At 56.2% G+C, this 12,441-nt stretch overlaps 1 protein-coding gene across 4 annotated transcripts; it reads right to left on the reverse strand.

Moving 5' to 3' along the window:
- Nucleotides 1-295: 295 nt before the first annotated feature.
- Nucleotides 296-12,030, reverse strand: BAP1 (BRCA1 associated protein 1). Of its 4 annotated transcripts, none has more exons than XM_027700376.1 (17): nt 11,911-12,030; nt 8,949-8,978; nt 8,796-8,850; nt 8,004-8,136; nt 7,518-7,637; nt 7,040-7,101; nt 6,820-6,962; nt 6,064-6,142; nt 5,266-5,389; nt 4,822-4,939; nt 4,451-4,638; nt 4,034-4,167; nt 2,976-3,448; nt 2,743-2,849; nt 1,919-2,011; nt 1,322-1,394; nt 296-1,051 (listed from the first exon to the last, which is right to left on the reverse strand). In XM_027700376.1, the coding sequence occupies exons 1-17, from the start codon at nt 11,945-11,947 to the stop codon at nt 918-920; spliced, it is 2,103 nt and encodes a 700-aa protein (XP_027556177.1). In that variant the 5' UTR covers nt 11,948-12,030; the 3' UTR covers nt 296-917. The 4 variants fall into 4 exon arrangements, with proteins under 4 accessions (XP_027556177.1, XP_027556175.1, XP_027556176.1 ...); XM_027700374.1 differs by having other exon boundaries at nt 2,689-2,849; XM_027700375.1 differs by having other exon boundaries at nt 2,743-2,855.
- Between the last annotated feature and the right edge of the window lie 411 nt (nt 12,031-12,441).

The following is a 12,441-nucleotide window of genomic DNA, read 5'->3' on the forward strand; positions in this document are numbered from 1 at the left end:
CCCATGCTGAGAGGCTTCACTGAGCCACATCCAGCATCCACCCTGGTGCTGTGCCCAGCAGCACCAGGCCACCCTAAGAACCTGGTCTGTTCATACATAATTCATGGAGTTTCTCTAGGGACTGGAACAATCCCTTGTGACCCACAGGCACTGCCAGGGCCACAGGGCTGGTCCCAAGGGGAGCAGCCATGGCAGCAGAGCCATGGGCCACCCCCAGCACCACCATGGAGGGCTGGGCACAAGGCCCAGCTCCAGGGACGAGCCCACCCACCCTCACCCAGCAAGAGACGTGGTATCACCATCTCCAGGAGCCCGGGCAGCACTGGGCACTGGGACAGTGCAGTGCGGGGTGGGTGCAGAAGGGGCTCTGTCCCAGAGCCACCTTGCTCAGAATGGCCAAAGCCTGGGTTAGAACCAAAAACGAGTTTGGGGAAGGGAGGGAGAAGGATAGAAAACACAGACATGAATGGCCCAGGGAAGCACAGAGCTGAAGGCCTGGATGCAGGAGGACACAAGCCACAGCCAGCTGTGGCCAGCACAGCCCCACGTGGGCATTGCCAGCATTCCCACGCCACCAGACCCACCACCAGCTGGGTGGGCTCCTTCCTTCCCATCACAGTCCTCAGCCACAGCACTGAGACACAGCCCCACGGCGTCTGGGCACTGCCATGGCATGGTCAGGCAGCTGGGGCACTCTGGATTGCCATCTGCTGCAGGGACTCCTCAAGACATATTCCTGCCCTTCACTGCTCAGGCGCAGAGGAAAATCCAATTTCCATTTGTCCCCAGGCTCCACCTCTGCCGAGGGCTTGTCGCTGTGGTCCCTCTTCCTTGGGCAAAGGGTAATGTAGATCCAAGTGTCATTGCCCAAAGGCACAAAGCCCCAGCTGCTGTTTCTCACAGTCTTGGCTTCCCAGCTACTGGCGCTTGGCTTTGTACGGGCGGGAGCGTTTCCGGCGGTCCGGCTTCCTCTGCTTGTGCAGGCGGCCGATGCTGACTCCCTGCCGCCTGCGGACCGAGATGTTCTGCTCCACGAGGCTGGCCAGCATGCCTGCAGGGACAGCACACAGGCATGGGCCTGGGGGGTTGGAATTACCTCCCTCCCTCCCTCACCCAAAACCCAGCAGTAGGCACCTCCTGAGACTATGAATTGAGACACACAGCAGAGACCTGGCTCCCTGGAGTGAGTGCTACCCTGTGTTACCCAGGCCTGGCAGAAACAGGGAGCCAGGCAGGGTGAGCTTCCCAGGCTCCCAGCTGCTGCTCCCCAGCTGAACCCAAACCCCACTCCCCATCCCCTCAGCTGCACAGCACAGCTCACCTTCCTGGGCCAGCATGGAGATGAAGGTACAGATGAATTCATCGTAGTTGTGGGTTCTCCTCTGGTCGTCAATCTACAAAGAGACAAATCCACAAGTGAGTGGCAGGGAGAAAGGAGAGTTCAAGCCTAACAGGACAAAGAACTGGCTTGCCTGGCCCAGCCCACAGGCCAAGGAGACCAGAGCAGGAAGGGACCCACTTCCCAGCCTAGCTTGGGCCAGTGCGCAACTGGGACGGTCTCCATTCCCGTTCAGATGCCAAAATTTTCCATAAAAGGCAGCTGGGAAGAGGCAAGGGTGGGCAGGGCAGGAATCCTGCCAGGCCTTGGGGCAGACTGCCCCCTTCCTTCTGTCAGGGCTGATGTTCAGGTGTGGCCCAGCCCAGCGCTTCACCACCCTCCTCAGTGCTGCCCCAGGGCTGTGCTCTGCCCTGGCTGGAGCCCTGCCCCGCTGGGCTGTTTGGTAGTGAGGAAGGGACCCTGAATGCTCACCATGGCCATTCTCAGCTGGACCACTCTCCCTCCATTTTTACATAAGAACAACCCAGACAGAAACATCTGGGGAGCAAAAACAGCAACACAAACAAGCCATCAACACACCTTGAATTTCTTCCTCTTCTCCACCTCCTCCTTCAGGCAGGCCTCATAGTTTGCAATCTCTGCCTCCACACACTTCAGCAGCGCCAGCAACTCCTACCAGTATCAAGAAGACAAAATGTGAGCACAGACCCAACCACAGGCCAGGAGCCAGCAGGGTGAGCTGGCAGGTGTTCCTCTCTGCACTGGGAAAGGGAGGATTCAACAAAGGAAAAACATGCCAGGGGAAAACAAAGAGAGATCAGTTCATTGTAGGGAATTCACTACGGCAGGCCCCAGGGGAGCTGGATTCTGCCTCAGCCCCATTGTACCTGGTTCTGGGACAGGCAGAAGGGATGAGAAACACCCCAGGGGCTGCTTCCCCTCAAAACCAAAATCCATAGACTTCCCTTTTGAGTGGCAGTTTCTAGCCAGCTCTCCTCCCCTGGCAAACTTTTGCTGCCTGAGCCTGGTCCTGTCCCTGGCTGGAGGGCACAGACAGGCCGTGAAGTCACCAGCAGGCTGGGATTTGGGGACGCAGGGTCTCACCAGCCCCTGGCCCGGAGGAGAGCACAGCAGGCTGAACGTCTCAGCTGCAGAGACAGGGACTGTGCCCACTGCTGAGACAAAGGTCCCCGAGACGACAAGGAAAACCTGCACTGCCCTGTGCCCTGAGGCACGGCTGCGACGACACGCGAGCGGGACAGCGTGCACATGCGGTTCGGTCACTGCCAGCGCCGCTGCGCCTCCGGCTGAGCTCCACGCTCCCAGGGCTGTCACAGCACAAAACTCACCTTGGGAGAATACTTTTCCCCCCCAGGGTGATCACTGGTCCTGCCAAGTCCCACCTTCTCTTTGCTGTCACTGGCCTCACTGCCCTCCTTCTCCTCCAGTTTGATCGCGACCGGGGCCTCTTCACCGGGTTTAATGGAAGAGGGGGAGCCTTTCCCCCCATCTGCACAGAGGGTAAGGAAGCATCAGGAGCCATCACAAAGGACTGGCACCCACACCCGAAATCCAGGGACACCTTCCTATCACTGCAGGGGAGATGTCACCCCCACAGAAGCTGGCAGACACCTACCTGCAGCAGCCAGTGGGCAGAACACGCCGTCCTCGGTGAGGTGCAGCAGCCCGGAGCTGACGATGGGCCCCAGGTCCCTGACGGCCCGGTTGTAGCGCAGGCAGTCGACACGCAGCAGCCCGTCCTCCTCCCCAAAGAGCACCTTGGAGATGTGGGAGGTGACAGGGCTGGAGGGGCGCGTGGGGTTGGCCGAGCGGATCGGGGAGCGCAGCGGGGAGTTGAAGGCGCTGCCAATCTCGGAGGCGGTGTCTGTGCTCTCGTTGCTGGGGGTGGGAGAGGGCTGGGAGTGGGTGACCACGGCCACGGCAGCACCCCCGCCACTCGTCTTGATGGACAGGGGAATGGAAAGATCCTTTTGAGACTCCTTCAGCTTCTCAGCAAGGACGTTGATGGTGTTGGGCTGGAGGACAGAGAGCTGGCCATCCGCAGCCCCCGCCACATGCTCTTGCTTCACCTGCCCTTTCCTCTTGTACCTGCCCAGGAACACAGCAGGGAAGGTGAGTAGCTGGTAGAAGAACGTGGGGGCCCAGCACAGCCACTGCCAGCTCTGCATTCAGCAGTCTAGGCTGCCTGATGGGATGAAACAAGGCCTGGAACATTTCTAGGTCACCCCCAGTGCCACCAGCTTCTCAGGCAGCACACCACCACCAACTCCTCAGTCCCAGGGACCCCTACACAGCCAGGGGTTACAGGGTGCTGCATACCCCTGCTCTTCTTCCAAAGCCCTAAAAGCACCCTTGCTATGACCCCACCTTCCTGGCCTGAGAATAGTCTGAGCACACCAATACTGTCACCAGGAGATGAACTGGCAACTGTTCCTCAAAGCCCCAAAGCCTGATGCCAATACAGAGTTACACCCAGGGCAGCTGAAATTCAGGGTTAGTTGTGAAGAGCTACAGAAGGGCTACACAAAATCCAGTGAAATAGCAGGTGAAGAGGAAAACACAACTATCAGCGCTCAGGAAAGAGATCTGGAAGTCCCTGCTGGCAGTTCTGCAAATGTCAGCTCTCTGGCCCCTGCCCTCAGCTCAAGCTGAGGCTGAGTTGGTGTTACTCACCTGATGGCTGAGTTGGTGTTACGAACTTCCTCTTCCTCATCATCATCATAGTCATCCTCATCATCCGAGTACTGCTGGTGCTGTCGGACTGGGACCCGGTTGCGACCCACTCCTGCTGCCAGGTCTTCCTCCTCCTACAAAACACCATTGCTGAAGGCCTGCCGGCAGTGGGGCCAGAAGGAAGAGCCCAGTGGACACATCCTTGGTCCAGACCAACACCGGGACTCATCCCTTTTGAGAGGAGACAGGGACCCTTCCCCCTGCTCGCTCAGCTGACCCATGTTAACACTGACATCCTTTGCCAGGTCAGTCTTTACTGACTCTCTCCCCTTCCAGCCTGGGTTAGTGCCAGGGCAGGCAGGCTTGGGCCAGGCTTAGGCCAGCTGACAGCCACAGTCCCACAGAGCTCCAGCCTACCTGCATGGGGGACTTGGCGTAGTTGTGGTTATCCAGGAAGGCTGGCAGCCTCTGCACTATGGGGTTGGGGTTCCCTGGAGGTGCCCCGTTGATGCCACACACTGATGTCTTTGGCCCCGGTTTGGCTTTGTTGGATGGGCTCTGCGTGGCCACGGGGTGGCCCTGGCTGGGGGGCTCATCGGTGCCATCTGCCACACAAGCACAGCACAGGCTTTCATCACCAACACTGTCACCTTCTACCCCCTGTCCTCTTGCCCACCCCACATAAGAGCTCTTATGCTCCATCACACCATCACCCCCATCTCCAGCTGTCACCGGTGTCTCCAGGCTTAAGCCTCCCACTTTGAAGCTACACTGCTATGGGGGCCTACCTGGGTGGGTGGTCTCTGGAGTCACAGTCTTGCTGCTGACTGGCTTTGCCTCTTCAGGAGGTTGAGACTCTTGAGACTTCTGAGTCTGTATCAGCTCAGGCTGAGTTACTCGGATAAGCTTGAAGGCAAATGACAGACAGATAGTGAATGCTGGATTGGGGTGACCCAAATCACATCCCTCCCATTCCAGCAGTCCAGAGCCTGTGAGAGGGAGCCAATCACTGAGCATCCAGGTGCACAACCGATAGTGCCATGGGTGAGCCACCTCCCACAGGAGCAGCAAAAGGCCAAGCAGCAAGGTTGGTTATCTCCTCTTCCCACAAGCCACTTCCCAAGGCCAAACAAAACCCCAAAATTCAGGGCCCCTGTAACACAGGGAGATGCTCTACAAACAGCCTATTCCCACCCCAGGCTCACCCCCCCTCAGGGCCTCGGCTGTCCTACCTGCTGCAAGGCCTCCAGCACAGTCTGGCGGTTCATCTTCAGGATGTGCAGTTTGGACTCGTACTTCATCCTGCGGTCGGGCACCACGGCCATCAGGTTGAAGCGGATGTCGTGGTAGGGCTCCCTGTGGGAAGGGCCAGCGGGCTCAGCCGTGGGCCAGCAGTGACAGCCTGTCCCCCAGCACAGGGGAGCAGGCTGCTAGCCCCACCCCATCTCCTGCCCAGGCATCTAACACTGACACAACCGAGGCTTCTCCCCAAAACCAAGTCAAACCACACACTGGCTGATGAAGCAGAGCAAGGTTGCTTCAGCCACCACACAAAACACCACTCACACTCACTGGTGGGGTAAGGTGGAAAGGGACCTGAGGAAGTCATCTGCTCCAGCAGGATCACCCAGTGCTTGTAACCAGGACCACAACCAGAAAGCTTTTGTGTATCTCCAAGGATGGAGACTCCACATCATCTCTGGGCAACCTGTGCCACTGCTCAGTCACCCTCATGCCCAAGCATCCCAGAGGCCCATCTCAGGGTCAGAAGCACCATTCCTTCTCCTATGGACTCCAGCTAACAGGGGCCTCGTTAGGCCACTCGTACACTGTGCAGCCATTTGCAGGGACTCTGCATCGTACAGAGAATGCAGCTTCTCTCTGTCTGCAGGCAAGAGAAGGCTACAAGGCAGAGCACCTGCACATTCTCCACCCCTACTTGCCCAGCTTGCTGCTCAGAGACCGCAGCAGAAATAATCCAGGGGAAAATGGCAGGGGGCTGGTGCCCACCCCATGGCTCGGGAGATTACCCTGCAGTGGCCAGGCCAATGCGCTCCATGATCACTCTCCTGGCTTTGTCCGTCCATTCCTCGTCCTCAGCCCATGGCCCTGTGATAACAAGACATAGCCGGACTTGGCAAAGAAGGCCAAGGCTCCTGTTTCAGACTCACAGAGCAGATCCTGCCCTCCCCACCAGAGGCAATCCCATGGCTCCCTTACATACAAGGGGGCAAGCCAGCAAGGGGTCCAGGAGGCAGAAGGACTATGTGTCAGCCTGTACCTGAAGTGCTACCTTACCAAAGGGCCTGACACACAGAAACTAAGTCCTAGCAGGGATAAATATCTGAAAGGCAGAACTGAGCAGTCAAGTTGTAAAAGAAGGGAGTAACCTGGGCAGCTCGCTGGGATCTGTGTTGGGACCTGGTGCCTCAACACACAATGGTTATTTGACACAAGGAGAAAGTGAGGAAGAGAAATTGTCCTTGGGATACCACATTATTTCAGAGCTGCAGAAGTACCTTGTGACCCTGAGCAAGTGGAGAGAAAAATGGCAAGGCTGAAAAAGCAATGCAACATATTTAGAAACAACGGCCTTCTAGGCACAGTTCCCAGCACCGTGCACAGGCTCCAAAATGAGCTATCAAAACTCAGGACAAATCTGGGAGCCATCAGAATGATTCTCCACTAACATCAGCTAACACTAAGCGGCAATGAAAAGCAATACATTTGGACACACCAGGGTGCTGTTCACCTGCATCAATGAGGAGGGGCAGGCAGGCTCTTACCGTGGTCAATGGGATAGACCTTCAGCCCGTCCAGCTCAAAGAGCCGCCCCTTGATGGGAACGTAACTGACAAAGTGAAAAGCCTCCATGGTCCGCACGGCGCTGATCCCGTTCTGCTTCTCCGGCAGGTGCCGCGGCTCCGGCCTGGGAGGGCAAGAGAGGTCAGTGGAGAGTCTGCTCCTCCAGTGAGAGGGACCTGGAGGCACCCACCCCTCACTCACCTGGCATGGCTGTTGTGGGCCTTGGCCAGCTCCGGGGCGTTGCCGATGGCATAGCCTTTGCTCTGCAGCCAACAGCAAGAGAGGAGAACAGCTGAGAAGTGACGGGAGACAAACAAAATGCTTCACCCACTCCCTCCATCCATCCACACACAGGACCAAGACAACAACTTCCAGGCACAAACTCAATTTCTACTGAAGAAATTACAGCTAGGGAGAAACACAGACTTCATAATAGGTCTGAATGGAGGAGAGAGGATTTTGAACACAGGGAGTAACATGACAGAAGGCTCAGAGCTGTGCCCAGCCTGGGGACCAAGGCTCTGAGCAAGGCAAGGCAAGGTGATGAGAGAGAAGAGCCAATCCTGCTGCACCATGCAGCCACGGAGGGCAGGGAAGGAGCCAGCTCGTTAGAGCATCACCCCGAGAGGACAGTGAGAGGCAGAATCACATGCACCAGCCCTGCCCACCCACCCCCTACCTCAGGGCTAAAGCCTTTGGTGAAATCCTTCATGCGGCTCAGCGTGGGGCCCAGGTCAACATTGTTGCAGTTCAGGAGGACGCTCAGCAGGGCATGGGTGGCACAGGAATTGGGGATCAGCTGGAGGGTGACACAAGGACCAGCTTAACCAGCAGGAACAAGGCAGCCCTTCAACAACCCCTCAGCATGGATATCAATTGAAAAGTACTGACAAGAACCACTTGTGAGAGCAGCAACCCAGTCTTCGCTCTGGATGGAAGGAGGGTGGTCAGTCTCACTTCATGAGTCACACCGTGCCCCATGAGCTCACAGCTCAGGCCACAGCCTCTCAGCCCTCACCGCATTCCCTCAAACCAGGAGCTCAGGGAAGACACTCCCAGGAAAGAGGTGCTGCCCCATGACCAGCAAGAGCAGTGCAGCCTCTCAGTACCACCCTGCTCCCCCGAGCTGTCACAGCAGACACCCCCACACACCCTTTTCCCTCACCTGGTGAGCAAAGAACATGTTATTAACGATGTCATCGTCGATCACTGACGTCTCATCCACCAGCGTGGAGACCTTCCGGCGGGATCTGCGCTCCTCAATCCACTTGAACAGGAAGATGAACCCATACACAGGGCTGAGGAGAGAAGTCGGCATCTTGGACCAACCACAGCAGGGGTCTGCCCTGCCCAGAAACCTTTGAAACCTTCTGTTTCAAACAACAGGCAGAGCAAAGACAGGGAGGAAAAGCAGTACCACCACCCCTGGCACAATCCCCTCAGCCCCACACTACTGAGGACACCTCATGTGCTGATGCTCCAGGCTCAGCCAGCAATCAAGCTTGATTGGGGTTTGACAAGTCTTAAGAGCCTGAAGACAAAGAAAAGGGAAATTCCCCTCTGGACACTGACTGACCTGCAGAACAGTGCCTGACCACCAAATGACCTCTCCTTCACACCCACCTTGTATTCATTCTCAGGAGGAGTTCAGCAATGGCTTTTAAGAAGCGACAGCCTCAAAGCCATTTCATAGCACTGGGACAGGGAGAAGTCCCATGCTGCAAGAACACTGGTGGGTGAGCACTGCACTTCTCCATGGGCAGTGAGAGATGAATCCCTTGCAGGATGTCCCCCACCTGCCCCAAACCTGACAAAGCCCTCCTAGTCCATCACGTACAGCACTGACCTCCATGACTCGGATGAGCTCACACAGCCCCTCTGAACGCCTGGTGACGAGTTCCCAGGTCCACAGGCCATTTCACTTCACAAAACTCACACTCTGAGGCCTCTGACTTACCCTTGGCATTTGCTCTGCAGATCATAAATCTCTTCAACCTGTACTCCCTTGACCCCTGTGGACAAAGGGCAGAAGCTGGTGTAAAGCCCACCAGAAAGGACGGGGTAATGTCAGGCACAAAACTGACTTCAAAGAAAGGCTTCTTGGACTTACCAAAATCTTCCACCAGGAGTGTGAAAAGACCTGGAAAGGAACAAAACCTACAGGTTACTTCTGTCTGAAGAAGGCAGAAGAAAACCAGCAGCCACCGTCCCCTGAAGGTCCCACGTGGTCCCAGGCCATGGCACAGCTGGAAAGCCCATGGCAGAGCAGCACCAGGATCACACTGAGTCCCAGCAGCAGGGACGTTCTGTCCTGGCTCTGACTACCTTCATCCCTCCATCCCAATTCATCACCCTCTTCCTAGAGAGGATCTGAACCATCCCTCTCCTGCCAGAGCCCAGTGCAACCAGACCTACCTTGGGCACCCTGACCCACTGCAGGTGACCGGCCAAGAAGTAAATCCCCACCATGAGCAGCAGCAGGGAGCACCTGAACAACACACACGCTTTCAACCAGAGGGAAAAATGGCTGAGTAGGTCACAGGAAATTTTAAAGGAAGATAATTTCTGTTCTTGTTAGTGAAAGATAGGCAATGAAAGGAAAGCAGCTCACAGCAACAGGGTTGCAAGGAAGTCTGAGGGCCAAAAGGCTCGTCTTCATCTCTCTCTTTCTTGGGGGACTAAATCTAAGCCTGTCTCCAGTGACTACAAAATTCCCTGTCCAGGAGGACATAACCAGGGACACAGAGACAACAGCAAGGAGACCAAATGATTATCAGACATCAGCAACTGAGTGGCAGCTGCCACTATGATGCCGCAGCAAAGCAGTCAGCCCGATTTCCAGGCAGTCACCCTGCACATGGAGTGAGCGAGCTCGAGACTGGAATAACAAAACTGCTTCTTTAGCTCCCACATAAAGGCTGCTGAAAGCCTGGGAGGAAGTCCAGGGAATACCAATAAGGATTAAATCCTGAGAAACATCCCTGTAAGCAATAGAATTAAGGACCCCGAAGTAAGTAGCTCAGTTAAGAAGTGAAGAGCCCAAGGAGCTTCCACACCAAAGTTAAAATTATTGAAACAAGGAGAAAACTTCTGGGAGCAAAAAGTCTTCCTTAATTTAGCAGAAAACTTCTTATTTCTTACAAAATTGTCAATGGGAAGAAATATGTTGCAGAAATAATGTGCTTCAAACCAGAGAGAGCCTGCTCCCCATGCCACACCATCACACCAAATCCCGGCGCCATCCTGGTCCCTTCCAACCCTCCCTTCTTCTCCAGTTGCGTTACCTCAGCATCCCTGAAACGCACAGTCCTGCTGCTGCCATCACTCCTGGAACACCCAAAGCCCCACCTCAAATTATTTGGGTCACCTGGGACACGTTCTGGTGTCCACAAGCACACACAGCAAACACCAGCAGCCTGGGTGTTCCCAAGGCTCCCCTCTCCACCCAAACCTGGATCTCCCGACCCTTCCTGACCAGAAAAGCACCCAAAGATCCCAATCCCAAGCCCTGTGGCGAGGGATGGGCAGCTCATGGGATGTGCTGAAGGCTGAGAGCAGCACATTGGTCACTCCTAACAGCTGTCCTAGCTGTCACCTTTGCAACAGAACTGCCACATCCCAAAGGAAACCTTCCTCTGTGCAGACAGGTTATCTCGCGAGCAAATCTTCCCTCCCAGCTATAAGAATCCAAACCATGCCCTGTCTTCAGCTTTGCTGTGGTGAAGATGGAGTGGATGGGAATGATTTCAGCAGTTCCCAAGCACCAGTAAAGAGGACAAACAGCAGCAAAGCCCAGCATGACTGGGAACAGACAGAGAGAATCCTTCACTGAGCACAGGAGACCAGTATAATTCCAGAGGTCCAATTTCCTCACTCACAGTCTCAAAAACTCACCACCCCATCCCACAGAGCAGCTCCCACTGCAGCAACTCAGCAGTGTTAAAACAATACTCAGACAATGCCCCTGCCCACGCCAGCTCTGGCCCTGAAATCCCAACCTGCGAAACAATTTCAGGACTCCATCACAGAATCCACCTTCTCCAACACAGGAACTCCAACACTTCTGCTCCACTCTGGGCTCTGCAGCATCTTTTCTGGACTCCATGGGGGAGAGGGTGTGACTGCACAGCCATGGCAGGGTGTGACACACACAATGGGGACACCCCCCCACATGCTCCAGGTGACACAAGGTGTCCTCAGTCCCCCGAAATCGCCAGCCAGGGCTGTTCCTGCAGCACAGGGCATTCCACACACACCTCTCTACCTGTGTTTCAGTGATATTCCAAGGTGTGTTTGCAAACAACAGGAATGCCTCATGCTGCACCTCACAGTGTTGCAGATGTTTCCCACAGAGACCTCCAGGTTTATCACCCCCCCCCACACACAGAGTGTCTGGGGCACCACACCCTGTGTACAGGTGCTCCCCGAGCCCAGGCCCCACTTCATAGTGCTCCTGCAGCCCCATCCACCCCATCCCTGCCCTCCACACACCTGCACCCCCATACCCAGCCTGCCCTGCACCCCCTTAACCTCTTCCTGACCCACCTATGGGCTCTGTAACCTCCCACAGTCCCCTTTCCCTGCAGACCCCGCACCCCCTACACCCTCACCTGCCTTCCTAACCCTCCACCCCAGGCACCCCTTCGGCACCTCTCCCCTCCTTGTAACCCCGTTTCAGCCTTTGTTCCCATTCCACACCCTCCCACAACTCCTGCTCCTCCTACTTCGGGCCTGCACCCCACAACCCTCCCCAGGCATCTCCCCACACACACAGCCCCCCAAAGCTCCACTTGTGCACCCCACACCCTCCAAAACCGCATCCCACACTCCCAGCCTCCCAAACTTCCACCTGTGCAACCCAGACGCCCCAAACTCCCACCCGTGCACCCCACTCCCCCAAAATCCCACCTGTGCACCCCACATACTCTGCCCGCCCCTCAGGGCCCGCCGGCCTCTCCCCCACGCACCCCCCGGCCCAGGCCCCGCTCCCCGCGCGCCCCTCAGAGCCCCCTGGCCGCCGTGGCCCGTCTCTGGGAGCTCCCCTGGCCGCCCCCCAGCCCGACCCCGCGCACCGGGGTCGCTCTCCAGCTCCAGCCAGCCCTTATTCATCTTCCCGCGGGCCCGGCCGCGCCGCCATGTGCGGCCCCTCTACGGGACCCTCCGTCGCTCGCCTCGCCGCGTCATCGTAGCGCGACGCGCCGTGACGTCACGCGGGCGCGACGCCTGTCCCCCGTGACGCCACGTGGGGCGCGAGGGGGAGACGGAGGCACAAAGGGACCGGTGGGGGCACCGGGATCGGGGCGTTTCCGTGGAAAACGGCTTGTCTAAACCATGCCAGTGTGTTTTTCTTTCTGCCACAGCGTGCGGTGGATGTTCAGAGTTTATTGCATTTAAAACAATGGGCTTTCTCACGACTCGCTCTTTACTGTTTTCTGCCGACCGATTTACATCCTCTCTTCTCTCCCTTTCCTCACTCTATGCTGCTACTTCTGTTTGTTATCTATAATAAGTAGACATTATATTATAATAAATATACTATATTATATGTAATATATCTAATATAATAGATATAATAATATAACAATATAATATAATAATATATA

This window comes from Neopelma chrysocephalum, unplaced genomic scaffold (genome assembly GCF_003984885.1).
Source record: "Neopelma chrysocephalum unplaced genomic scaffold, ASM398488v2 Primary Assembly neopelma1_147, whole genome shotgun sequence".
NCBI classification, from domain to species: Eukaryota; Metazoa; Chordata; class Aves; order Passeriformes; family Pipridae; genus Neopelma; species Neopelma chrysocephalum.